The sequence below is a fragment of the Astyanax mexicanus genome, chromosome 5 (assembly GCF_023375975.1).
Source record: "Astyanax mexicanus isolate ESR-SI-001 chromosome 5, AstMex3_surface, whole genome shotgun sequence".
Classification (NCBI taxonomy): Eukaryota; Metazoa; Chordata; class Actinopteri; order Characiformes; family Acestrorhamphidae; genus Astyanax; species Astyanax mexicanus.
The window spans coordinates 53822602-53836362 of NC_064412.1; the positions used below are offsets into that span (position 1 = coordinate 53822602).

General features: G+C 36.3%; 2 protein-coding genes across 2 annotated transcripts in view; both read right to left on the minus strand.

The window, feature by feature from the left end:
- Nucleotides 1-1667: 1667 nt before the first annotated feature.
- On the minus strand, nucleotides 1668-8083 carry klhl41b (kelch-like family member 41b). The gene is made up of 6 exons (XM_007244150.4): nucleotides 6838-8083; nucleotides 5607-5764; nucleotides 5079-5186; nucleotides 3994-4179; nucleotides 3580-3726; nucleotides 1668-3072 (listed from the first exon to the last, which is right to left on the minus strand). The coding sequence occupies exons 1-6, from the start codon at nucleotides 7954-7956 to the stop codon at nucleotides 2961-2963; spliced, it is 1830 nt and encodes a 609-aa protein (XP_007244212.1). The 5' UTR covers nucleotides 7957-8083; the 3' UTR covers nucleotides 1668-2960.
- A 2387-nt stretch (nucleotides 8084-10470) lies between these two features.
- Nucleotides 10471-13761, minus strand: part of col28a2b (collagen, type XXVIII, alpha 2b) — a 36980-nt gene continuing 33689 nt past the window's right edge. Inside the window, exons 34-36 of the mRNA XM_007244151.4 lie at nucleotides 13449-13683; nucleotides 12534-12725; nucleotides 10471-11887 (exon numbers count right to left, since the gene is read on the minus strand). Coding sequence (XP_007244213.3) covers nucleotides 11880-11887; nucleotides 12534-12725; nucleotides 13449-13683 — 435 coding nt within the window. The 3' untranslated portion in view covers nucleotides 10471-11879. The remainder of the gene's footprint in view (nucleotides 11888-12533; nucleotides 12726-13448; nucleotides 13684-13761) is intronic.

Sequence of the window (13761 nt, forward strand, 5' to 3'; positions counted from 1 at the left end):
AATTTCTAATATATTTTGCAAGGATCTTTTTATTTGGTTAAAAACACAATATGATATAACAGTTACTTAAAATGAATTATAAACTCATGAAAAATGGTTTATCTAGTAAAACTCTCACACAGAATTTCTACTTAATAACATTACTAGTTGGCTAAGTATTATATACATAAATGTAGATTATTTAAAAACAATCACTACAAATCGTTAAAACAAATGAATGGTAAGAATGTCCTTAAGTTGTGCTCGTCACTGAAGATATATTTTGAATGTTAAATCTCTTGCATGTCCTTTTATTTTTAATTTTGGTAATGTATTTATTTATTTATTTTTTGTCTGGTCAGTGTTACTATGATACCTGTAGTAATGACACAGCTGCTCATTATGTTTCAAAATACTGTAATAATCGTTGTTTTACTATAGATTGGAACAAGAAGCTTATTAAAAACCTCTGTTTACATCCCATAGTGCTAGCTTCATCTTCGAGAGCCGCCATTACTGAACTGAAAATAGCATAGACATATATACATAGACTCCGCATAGTGTAGCAGTCGGCGCCAGCAGGAGTCTATGTATATAATATGTAACTTTTAATTCAGTAATGGAGGTGCTCGGAGCTGAAGCTAGCATTATAGGATTTTAAATTATTAATGCCTTGTTTTAAATATCAGGGCTCTATGGATTCTAGCAAGGAGGTGTGGAGCTACTTTGAGCTGGATAACTGTGGAAAAAGTGATTTATCGGGGCAAATAATGCCCTGTGTCACCCAGTCTGAAGGGTGTTTGGACAAACTGTTAAAATTTCTGGATCTCAGAATGCTGTGGGAAAACGGAGGTGTGCTATTCATCAAAGGTAAGTACTTTTTATCATGTTTTACTACACCAAAAGTCCATTTCACACCAGAATTCTCCTTTAAGATATAGAAGTATTCTAGTCACTCACTGCAACAGATGCCTCATTCTTGGCCTAATTATAATCTAAGTCATCATTGAATTTATATGCAATAATAGCTATCATTAAGCTAGCTGACATGTCTCCAAACAACTAGCCAACTAACTGCACTAAAATTTTCATTGAAAAAAAAGAACAACAACCTTTTTTTAACTTTCGTTACGCTTTTTTTGTAAAGAATTTTCTTACGTCCTTTGTGTCTGGGAAGTTTGAGTTGATATGAAGTAAATAGAGCATATAGTTTTAAAATGTTAAAACAAAGCAGTGTGGTCCATATGGACATGTTAGAAAATCATCTTACACTACTATTTTTTTATTTGTTACCTGTGGATGAGCAGCATGTCTCAGTATTTTTTGGATGATATATTGTCACAGAAAAAATTCAAAAAATAATATTAATTCCATTTTGGAACATTTGTTTCCAATGAGTTTGTTAATATAATAGCATAATAATGCATTTACACGAGCTTGGATCTTGCTTATTCATGGTAGTTGTTTACTGAGAATAACAACTAATCTAATCTGCTTCACATTTTCACAAAATAAAAATATGTAAAAATTACTTTGAAGTAAACCATAATGTAAATGGCTGTAAATTAGTTCTGTACATTTTGTTGTCTGTGGGTAAACGACAACTGACCTCAGCATGACAGACTAGGTTTCTCTTGGCAATGTTGTGTCTGTTAATAGGCAGGGTCATATAAAATTGCATAAACATATTCAATATTACATTTTATTTCAATTTTCCAAAACACAGGGCATGACTTATAAAAAAAGGATGTATATTTTGGACTCACATGAATGACTGGTCTTTTTTTAGATCAGAAAATCAAAGAAGCCCAAAACAAAGCAGCAAAATCTGTGGTTTAAAAATGCTTAATTTACAAAACAAAAAAATCCCCACAAATACCTATGTATAGCTGGACCAAATGTGCCGCAAAATATGTTTCTATGTAAACTACTTAAAAAAAAAACACCCTGAGGCCTGAATGACACTGAGCAGAACTGTCAAAAAAATCTTAAAATAAACAGAAATGTTAGTATATGTCAAATGTACATAAAACTACATACATACACAAGTGTTTTAATCTTTCATTAGTAACAGAAAAAAAATATTTTAATTATTCTAAGGCAGGGGTGTCCAATTTTTTCAACAAAGAGACAGTGTTTGGCTGCAGGTTTTCATTCCTGCCAATCAGTAGCAGTCAATATGTGATTTTAGTTTGCATGATATATTGTCTCAGAAAGAATTGTGATAAACAATATTATTTAAATTGTATGCCTCTGGTATACTGATAATATAATAGTATGATTTTGCAGTTACACACATTTATTGCACAATGAACTTCTAATAAACCTGTAAAGGACTCTTTTGTGTGGCAGTGATTTTCATATTTTCCACATTTTCTTAACTGAAATATAAGGAGAATATTGCACTTTGTTCAGTTTCAAAACTAATTGTACGGTTTAAGTGAGCTGCTTGCTATGCTTAAAAAACAAATATAAACTTTTGCTTTATATTGGCTTATATACAATACCATTAATGTGCTTGGACAGTTTTGACTCTTGAAAATTAATGTAAAGAGTCAGTAGTTTGCATATTTGACTCTACTTATGAAAGTAATATATTTGTTTATGCAAAAATTTTAATTTGAAGGATATTAATTTTATATTTTTTTATTTTATATTGCTCATCCCTAACACATAAAGTATATTGTATAGTTACATTGGAAGTTAATAACAGAACTATTATGACAAGTGGAGTCAGATGAAAACCCGCAGCCATGCCGGTGTTGTGCCGAATTCAGCAAAGGCACCGTCTTCTTGACTAAAGATGAGATAATCCGCGAGGCGGTGCTTTTCCTGGTGGGGGTGCTGAATTGGGCACAACACCGGCTCTTTGTGGTTAAGACAGCGCTGGTCTAAGGCACATGAGTGGGCGGAGTCTGCAGACAGCTGGGCTCTGAGGTTAATGTACATAAGGACAGGACAGTTGGAAAGGAGCGCTGAGTTTAGAGCTTGGGCATCCGAGCTGCATTCAGACGCATCGCAACACAAGAGGCTCCAGACGCATAACGCAGATCTCTCAACATTCCGCTCCACTGCTTCTTCCCATCGTCATATCTGAGAACACACACACACACACACACACACACACACACACACACACACACACACACACACACAATTATAGAACACTTAAAACATGTTGGCAGGCCTCTGTCCACTTATACATCCTGAACATGCTTAGTCATATTTCTATTTATAGGAAAGTCTGCGCCCTGAATTTAGAATAGCGTTCCATGGAACACATAATTTCACACTTTGGGAAATGTTCCACCCCCAACCTAAACTGCTCCAGGAATTAGTAATTAATATTGGTTAAATGCCTGCTAACTTATGGAGTGCGATCTACTGTAGTAACAATCATTATTTTATTGCGCATTCATTTTAAAATGGCTACAGGGGAATATAATGCTGTAGGTCTGAGCATTAAATGATAATGATAATATTGATATTAATGAGGGACTTACAGAAATAGAAGCCATAGTTTAAAATGGACTACGATAATGCATCACATCAGACTTTAGCAAATGAAGGAAACATAGCAGTTCAGACTTGAAAACTTACTGCCAAACGTCTGTGATTTCAGAGGGTCCAAATTCTTTGTTTTCCAACTCCACGATGGCGAAGCCCCCAACAGCATACAGACTTCCCTCACTGCTTATGATGTTTACTGAGCTGCGTTCCTGAGGGAACTCTGTGAACTCAGCCCACCTAGGAAGGAAGACAAGACCACCAACATTATTGTACTAGTTTACAAATATATATATTTTATTTTTTATCTTCCCAGTCAACATTATCATGAGTAGCTCACACGGGTGGCTAGATAGGTTGCAAATGGGCATAATCACTGAGTGGGTTTGTACTTGAGTTCCTGACTAGGATCCAGATGGGCTTCCCAAGTGGGCCCCACTGTTACATCCTACGTTGATCTTACAATAGTCCCATCTAGGATCCACAGTCTTTATGATATATACATACTTGTTGGTTCCAATATCGTAGGTTTCAGATCCAGCAGTCAGACCTTCCTCATTAACTCCTCCGATTACAATGATCTTCCCGTTGTGAACAACAGCTCCAAACATCGCTCTGGCCGTCTTCATACTGGCCATCTCCCTCCACTCAGACTGCTTGTGGTTATACACAAACATCTTGTTTAAAGCTTTACTGAGAGACAGAAAGAGAGATTTTACAGTTCAATAGAATTCATAACATTAACATCTCGATTAAACATATACAATTGTATGCAGTAATGTGAATACCCTTTGTTGAGTGGTTTATTTTATGAATTTTCTAAATAACAATAAAAACTCAAATTTAAGGTTTTACTGTATATAATACAGTATCATTACTATTTAACATAGTGATGGTCACTCAAAAGCTTTCTATTTAAGGTGGCAACAGAAGAAGGAAAGAACTTGACTTTCAATAGAAGCTCATGTAAAAAGATTTGTTTTTCATAAAATTCATAAAGTAGAAACCTAGTTATATCAATATTACTAAGAGGCCATCTTTTTGTATGAGTTTTTTTCACAATGATCTTTCACAAAGAAAGCTCATGAGACAATTTGAGCATTCAAGAAATTTCACATGATTATATTTGATTAAGCAAAAAAATGAACATTTTATTGCAACATTTCTTTTTTTTTTAGAAAAAAAATATAGAAGTGTGTAACCAATAGCATTGACAAATAAACAAAACATGAATTATTTTCCATAGGGCCTCAAACAACTAAGCCAACTGTTTTTTTCTGTTTTTAATTATTACCAATATTATTACCACAGCAATAGTAATATATTTACTACTGAAAATACCTATAGAGAACTAACAAGGACCGTCTATACCAGTGGTTCCCAATCCTAGTCCTGGAGGAGTTTTATTGGTTTCCTGCTGGACACACCACCTTAATCTCAGAATTCAAGGTGTATGGAAGCAGGTTAAACACAAACATATGGGGGCGAGGGGTCCTTTGGGACCAGGGTTAGAAACTACTGGTCTATAACATGGTAGTAAGACTTAGGTTACCAACCCTCCAAAGAACACACAAACACATACACACACTTACTTATCATCTGTCTTGCCTCCAATGCAATAAATCAGGCCATTATGTGAGACTACTGAATGGCCGTGGATGCGGAGTGGAAGTTTCTTTGTCTCGCTCCATTTCATCTTCCTGTAAAAATGACATATGATAAAATTTCCATTAAGCAGAAGTAGACAAAAGAATGATGAAAAAGAATATAAATGGGAAAAACACTAAAATAAACCACAGCTTATTCACAGCTGAATTAATATAGTTTTAATTAATAACTAGTTTTGGCAACATTATTAAACAAACTACAACATGACTACATGTCAATGTGTTTAGTACTCTGCATTCCATTTGCTTGTCCAAATGCTTGTGGACACCCCTATTATGAATGCATTCGGCTACTTTTAAAGTTGCAAATTCACAACACAAGTAGAATAGGCTCATTTTTATCCCCATTGATTTCAGAAGAGCAGATATCTAAATACTTTGGGATAGTATACATTTCTAACTGAAAGACACAATAAGAGAATGATAGGAGAATGACAGATTGACGTTACTCACTCAGTATCGTAACACATTACAGAATCCAGGGACTCGTTGGTCTGCAGGTCTTTACCAGCGATAGCGAACAGCAGACCATTATATTCACCCAAACCAAAGAGGCATCTTGGGCTTGGCATGGGTGGCAGTGCTACCCAATCAGATGTAAGACTGTCCAACTGAAATAAAATCACAACTGATTAGTCAGTGTTTTAATATCAATAATACAGTTAAAACATTTTTTTAGAATTGTTCTGTTGAATAACAGAATTTATGAATTAGACAAAATTGGTCATGATAGTTTTGCGGTCTCACAGATGATAATTTTTATAAGCCAAACTGACTTTTAGATTTCTGTTCTTCATGCAGTTGGTTGACTCACTTTGCAAACTGAGTATGTTATTATTTACTTAACCTGACGTCCTGATCAAATCCAAGTATTTTTGTGCTGATTGTCAGCCAATACCAATCTGATCTTTGTGTTTCTTTAGATAACACAGCGCCGCATCTTAGGAAACTGCTATGAAGTAACGCTAGTGATTTCACTTTATTTTCAGTGCCAGTTATCTATAGTTATCCAAATGGTTGCAAAAATACACATAGAATAGTTGCACATAGAAAGAAGTGCCAAATTGCAATGCTTTTTTTTACTGATTTCGGAAACACTTTGTCATATATATTGAGCTACACATATATAAGTAGTGTATGCATGTGTATCACAAGATGGCAGACATCTGGGTTTGGAGTTGTAGAGGTTCCTAATGGTGTTCTGTGGTAATCCATCCAATAGAGCTTTGAATATTTGGTATCCCACCTCTTTTCATTCAGAGCTATGTCTGGCAATGTGGCATACTCTTGAGTCTGCAGCAGTTGGACGAGCATTGTCTTAATGGATTAGTGCGCCAAAGTCATAGGGCCATAAGTTGCACCCCACACCATGACACCAGACCTTCTGGACCTGGGAAATATTTGACTATTTAACTCCCTGATCCTTTAAAACACTGTATTCTCTACACATACAGCAATTTGCACAAAAGTAAACAAATGAAATGTTTTTACACTGTACAAAATCCAACTCAACAGAGGTTTTTGAATGATCAACAATACATTTTGAGATAAATCAGCAAGAAAACATCTATGGGGAAATGTGGTACTATTTGTGTCGTTGTACAAGGTAATTTTTGCATAGAAATGCAAGGAAATTTCCACAATTGTCACTCTTTTGTCTGTGAGTTAAAATATTATGACCTACCTGGTAGAAGTAGCACTGGAGTGGTGCTTCTTTGTTGTCTTCGTCAACGAACAGACCACCAATGACAAACAGCTCGTTCCTCTTGGAGCAGTGGCTGATGTGGTTCTTGGGCACTTGTTCGGCCATGGCCGCCAGGAAGCATTCGTTTTCTACCACGTCATACGCCACCGCCGCTGTGTCATTAATCATGAGGATTAAATTACGCCCATACATCCCTAGCCTGCGGTTGTCGTTCAGGAAACCTGGCAACATCTCTTCTTCTTCCTCCTCTCCTCCTTCTTCTCCATTCACCTCTCCTTCCTTCTTCTCCTTCTTTTTCATCTCGGGAAGTTTCCCTTTGAAGGCATCTTTGATGACCTGCAGTTTCTTCAGGAGTTCTGGATCGGCCTTAATGATGTCATCGTTTTCTACTTTCTCTTGGAAGTACTTTTCCGGTAAGAGGCGGAAGCGGATGAATTCGAAGGCTTCACCCAGAGACTTGACACGCTTCTCCTTGTCGCTTCGCACCCACTTCATTAGCGACTCGAACACCACTTCCTCCTTCTCCACGTTCAGCATGTCTCCACCAATGAGGGCAAAGAGTTCATGAGGCGCCAGCTGCAGGAATTCCTCTTCGTCCATCAGGCTTTCGAAGCGATCCGCAATAAAATCGCGGGCAGATACGGCTAGCCTGGGCACGTTGAGGATCAGGCCGAGCCTGAAGATGGCCAGGCAGTTGACCATGGACAACTTCTTCTGCAGATAGTTCACACAAACCGTGAACACAGAGGGAATCTGGAAGCGGTTAGCGACTGCGAATATCTCCTGAACATTGTCATCGGTCAGCTCGATTTCAGCAGAGTAGAGGTATTTAATGATCATGTCCAGAACATTGGGGTCAACGTCATCCACGGCGACCTCTTTGAGGTCTTCTTTGATCTTTCCATCTTCAGAGAAGAAGATCTCTCTGAAGTAGGGGCTGCATGCGGCCAGAATGAGGCGATGGCATGGAAAGCAGCGGTCACCCACTTTCAGAGTGCAGTCCACAAACTTGTTCTCGTTCAGCAGCTCCTTCAGGCCGTCCTGCAGCAGCGTGCTTTGGAACAGCCGCAGTTCTTCCTTCAGTGCTTTGGGATCCATGGCAGTGGATAGGAGGGTAAGTGGTGGAGGACAAAGAAGAAAGGAGGAAGAAAGAGAGGAGAGAGGGTGGCTTCTGCTTGCCACACAGTCCTGGCTGGAAAAGGACAGACCACCAAAAAGATCTGCAGCTTGAAAAAGCTGTTATTTAATCTGGGCTTTCTAAATTTAACCTGGGCTGGACCCTCCTCCCCTCTGCAGCTCCCCCTGTTCCCCCTGTCCGTCTGTGAGTAGGGGGAGTGCAATGACAGCAGTTGTCACAGTAAAACAGGCTGCAGAGGCCTAACCAGGATTTAACCCTTAAGTTTAAAACTGTGTTTCACTGTTTTTGTGTAATATTTTAATATTAACACATAATGAAATACATTAAATTACAAATTCTACTAAATAATTTATTAATCAGGAGTCTTTTAATTATAACAATATTTTAACCTTTTTAAGTTCCGCAAGGCACTACCTAATACAGGTATTATAAATTTTCCGTTAAACATTTTCCATTTTATTTTGGCAAAGAACTGTTAACTTTAATTTGGCGATATAAATTGAGTGAGCTGTTCCAGCAGCAGAAAAAAACTAGAGGTTCTGAGAAGTTAAATTTGCTGTAAATATTGTATTTTTATGTGCTCTAACAATTTACATAATCAATAACACACACGTTCAGTATACATTCCTAATTTTTTCCCCATTAATTTGAATGGCACAAACATGGCAAACAGCAGCATGGATGGACTATGTTAAGTAAAAGAGAATAAAAACAGAATATAAACAGAAATAACAGAATAAATAAATAAAAAATCAATAGAAAAATAGAGGATCAAAAAATATTCATCTTGGTAATCTAACTTTGCCTCCAATTTCTTCTTCATTTATGCTTTAATGAGCTGAATCATACTTATCACAATTACAATGATATGACACTGAATGTGTCTATAATCTATAAAATTTTATCTAAATCTATAAAACCTATTTGTACTTCTGTAAAAGTTCACATGATAACATTTCTGAAGTTGCATTGTAAAGATGTATAATGTTTTGTTCGGTGGTATGTATTTTACTTGTACATTTGTGTGTGTGTGTGTGTTTGTGTGAATGGTAGCACATCTAAGATCAGAGTGACAGTGATGGGAAGCAGCTGCTACAACAGGTGACAGCACCCAACCCCACCCTCCCCACCCCCTCCACACACACACACACATGCACACACTCTTGATCAAGCGTTTTAGAGTCACTGGAACCTCATTATTGTTCTTTGCTTCTATGCTTCATGTTACATATCTATAGGAACTGTAATTATGGCACAAATATATTCAAAGTTTACAGGACACTCAAATATTTAAAATATTTCTTTCCAAATCATAAACTTTGATTGATATAGACTATAATAATCACAAATCTGGTTTAGAAGCCGGATTCCAGTCTTATTTTGAATCTGATCTTATGATTTCATGGAAAACAGTTTAGAGTGAGAGGGTCGTGTGTTGTGTTGGAGATAGTACTATAATTAAAACAGGCCTGTGTGTGTGTGTGTGTGTGTGTGTGTGTGTGGTAGTTATATGTAACTTAAGTCAAAAGCGCGAAAGACAGAGGGGGGTACTCTGTCTCACACACACAACCCACCTCACCCCCCCAATCACAGAGAGAATGATGCCAATAGGGGAGTGTAAGAGTAAGTGAGTGAGCGTCGTCTGTTAGCCAGCACACAGCAGATGACGCAGTAAAAAACTGACCATGTGAATCAGTGAGCTTGGCTTAGTAAGCTGTTGTTGACCAAAATGAATAGTTACAACAGCTGAACAAAGCTTTTGGGTTATTTTTTTCCTACTCTAATGCTGGTTTGAGCCTGTTGGTTTATTTTGCTCTGTTATTTCCAGCATGCTGGATACAATGTCAAATGCATATGTGTTTTAGGCCTGCAAAACATAAAAAAAAATTGTAACAGAGAATCATATACCACTTGTTTAACAGTATGAGTTTGTGTTATTTTTACTAATTTATCTGCTCATTATTGACCAAATCGTGATTACAATCACCTTTTGATATGCATTTTTATGAATTGATAAAAATTAAATCCAAACCACATGCAAGAAACACTGCATTTATTTTGTTTATTTGCATTTTACCTACTGTCCCAACTTTATCCAATTTTTGATTATGCCCAGCACTATGTAAATGACCAGGCAAAATAACCCAACTGGCTCAACTAACCGTTATAGTGGGGGAAAAAAAATCATACTGTCCAAACGTTTTGATTTAGAGTTGCTATTAAATGTTCTTGTCCTACGCTACCCCAAGATACATTCTTTTAAAATAAAGAGTGATGGCATAGAATAACCATTTTCAGTCATATAAAAAAACTATTTTGGTGCTTAAACTCTAATTAACCCGATAAACCTAACATAAAACAGCAGCATGTGCCTAATTATGGGCAGGCATGCGGTATTCTGCATATTCAGTTAAACTGCCATCAGACAAATTATTTTACATTGTGCTGAGAATGTTCAAAAAGGTAAAACATAATTTTTCAGTAACATTTTTTATTTTATAAAAAAGTATGCTATATTAAACTTGGATTACAACACACAAAATGATACAAAACCTATAAAGAAATATCAAAGGATGTCCTAACATCAAAAACATAAAATTGCAGTATTGACAGTGTTCATTATACAATAGCAACTGTTCACAACAAATCAGGTAATGGCCTTAAATACATAATGCACCCGTCAAACAATCAGTGTTCAGTTTATATCCTGATGTACATTTAGAGACTGTAGCAAACCTATCTGTTGATGGATTGCACTAGTCCTTTAGCCCTTCGTCAGTGGCCTGGTTCTAAACACAGAGGCACTGTAGGGTTGGATCAGTACAAAAGTTAAGTCTAATATTGCATACAGCAGTATCTCCAAATGAGGACATAATATGGAAATATGATGTTTCTGATGTGTAAAACTAATTTAACTGCATTAAAGAGTCAGAGGGTTGGTGCGGGGAGGGCTCAAGCTCTGAAAATAAGCAGATTGGGGGGATATCCAACCATATACAGTGGAAAGTAAAATATGTATGTGAATCCTTTGCAGTTTCATGTGTTTATGCATACATTTTTCATAAAATGTGGACTGATCATTCAAGTTAAGGATATTGACAGATATAATGTGCTAAAATAAAATAATATATATATATATATATATATATATATATATATATATATATATATATATATATATATATATATATATATATATATGATGTTGCAGGTCTTTGATGACTCATTCAACACTAAAAGTGGTGGTGGAAAAATTGCAGGAATAACCTCAACCAGGCACTTTCTGTAGCTGTGGATCAGATCTGCACTTCGTTAAATTTTTGCCCATTATTCCTGCAGAACTGCTTTAGCTCTCTCATATCCCTTGGATGCTTTAGAAGTACATCTCTCTTCAAGTCAATCCATAGCATCTGAGATCTGGGCGGATTGAATATGTGAGGATGAACCCTTCACTTGACTCTGTGCTCTTAAATTAGGCTTTTGCTGCTTTCTATTAGGACACAATTATAAAGACAATGAAGGACACCATTGTCCCCATAAATTAAACAATTCCCAAATAAGAAGCAGGTTTTTAATAACTCTTCTGACATTCACTGTCTCACTGTTTCAAGTGGGTTGTGGAATACATCACTAAAAAAGGACTAGAAATGAATAGGAACAGGAAAACAAATACAACTGGAGCTAAAATATACTTGAATTGAAATTGGCTAATAAAGAAAATTAAGTATTTACACAGCAAGTCACTGATGCAGTACAATGAAATACTCAACATACAGTATTTCAGCAATTATGTGCACATTTCTCAGTGAGCTCGATCGTTGAGGTATTACAGATACTAATCCAACAACAGTCAATCTTCTATCACAAAGATCTTCTGTGTTCATCATCCTCCTGTGAGAACAAACCAGGGAGAATTATACAGTATATTTGTAGATGCTGATGATAACCAGTTACATCAAGTAAGTAAGATTGGTGCAGTTTTCGTTAAACAAAAATCCGATTAAAAAAATTAAATATGGAGAGCCTGGATGGGAATTAAAAAAGGACAGTAAAACAATGTCTGTTCACTTTTTTTTTTGCAAATGTTTCTATAAAACTGGATAACAAAAATAAATAGATTACAAATAAGATAAAGAGAGCTGAAATTCTGTTCAGTAATTGTGTTTTTTCACTTCATGTACACTCTGAACCAGAGTGAATATTATAATCAGTATTTGCACATGTAAAAGAAAAGAGCATGGTACCACAAATAGAGTGACACTGAAATGATGTTCATATTAAAGCTTGATGTGATAAAATTTCAGTGTGAATTTTGAGTTTTTACATGATTTTTATGTTGTGTCTTATTCTGTGAAGTTATTGGCTGGTTACAAAGCAAAAATCCAATCATTGACCAAATTTAGGTAAACCCAATGATTGGATTACTCAGTAATTTGATTATGATGTGCGTGCATGCTGACATTTATTCAACTATATGGTGTACTTTTTTAAGATTAAGGGTAAAATTGTGACTGTATGTTTAAATGCGAGTAATTACCTGCTTGTGAGACCACACAGGTCTTTTTACACTCTTCCTCTGTATCAAAGCGGTTCCGGTTTCCATCACAGCCTCCGTACCAGAACTGGGCGCAGGCGTTGGCCTGCTTGTCGTAATACCAGCGGATATTATATTCACGGCATGGACCCTGGTCTAGGGTCAGCTCACAGCGAGGGTCCAGGGGTACGATTTCTGACCAGAGAGGAGACACAATATGATATGTTATTACTGGTGTTGTAGTACTTAGAGTCTGGTCTTGGCTTGAAGACCAGTCTAAAGACTGTCATCTCTGTCTCATTTCGGTCTCAGGGTGAGATGGACTCAAAAATTGTTGTAGAGACCAGCCAAGTCCAATGCCTTTGTCTGTTACATAAATATCATGTGCTATAAATGACATAGTGTCACACTAGTTCTTACTTCTTTATGTGTAGCATGCTGAGATATTGCATTTAATGACAACATGGGACATCAGGAAAAAAAAGTACTGCATAATGATATATACATTTTAATTTTAAATATGTAATTTTTTTTATATATGAACATTTTGCTACATTATTTAATTTGAATATTTCAGAATATTTCAGGTTCTCCAGAAAGCTTGCATGTTCTGTGTTAAATGTTGCTCTTACAGCTTTAATAGTAAACTTTAATACTTTAATATGACTTGTAAATCTGACTTTACAAATGGGGAGTAGTAGGATCTAGAGTGATGTGTTTTAGGTTAGAAAAAATATTCTTATAAAAAGTTAGTGCTTGATAATCTTAATACTGGCCCTTAATAATTAAAATAAATTATAAATCATAATAACTCAACTGACTCAGGTGTCAGAACCTTCCTACTGACAACATAATCAAAACTGAAGCACGTAAGGGAGTAAAGTGTGTTAAAATATGTCTGTATATGTTGGTACTTACCTTTTGGTAGAGGTGGTCGAGGGGCAGGGATGTACTGCACTGAACCAGAGGATGTTATCACAGTTGATGATGATGATGATGATGAAGATGATGATGAGGATGATGATGATGTGGATCCTGCTGAAGATGGTCTGCTGTGTGAAGATGTTCTGTTGTCTGGTAGGATCTCTACACTGCCACTGCGCTCTGGAGTGGTGCGTGTGTATGTGTGTGTGGTGTCTGGCCCTCGGGTGACCTTAAAAAATTCACAAAAATAAAAAACCCTTTAAAATAAAGCAATAACTTGTATAACACACACACACACAATACTATA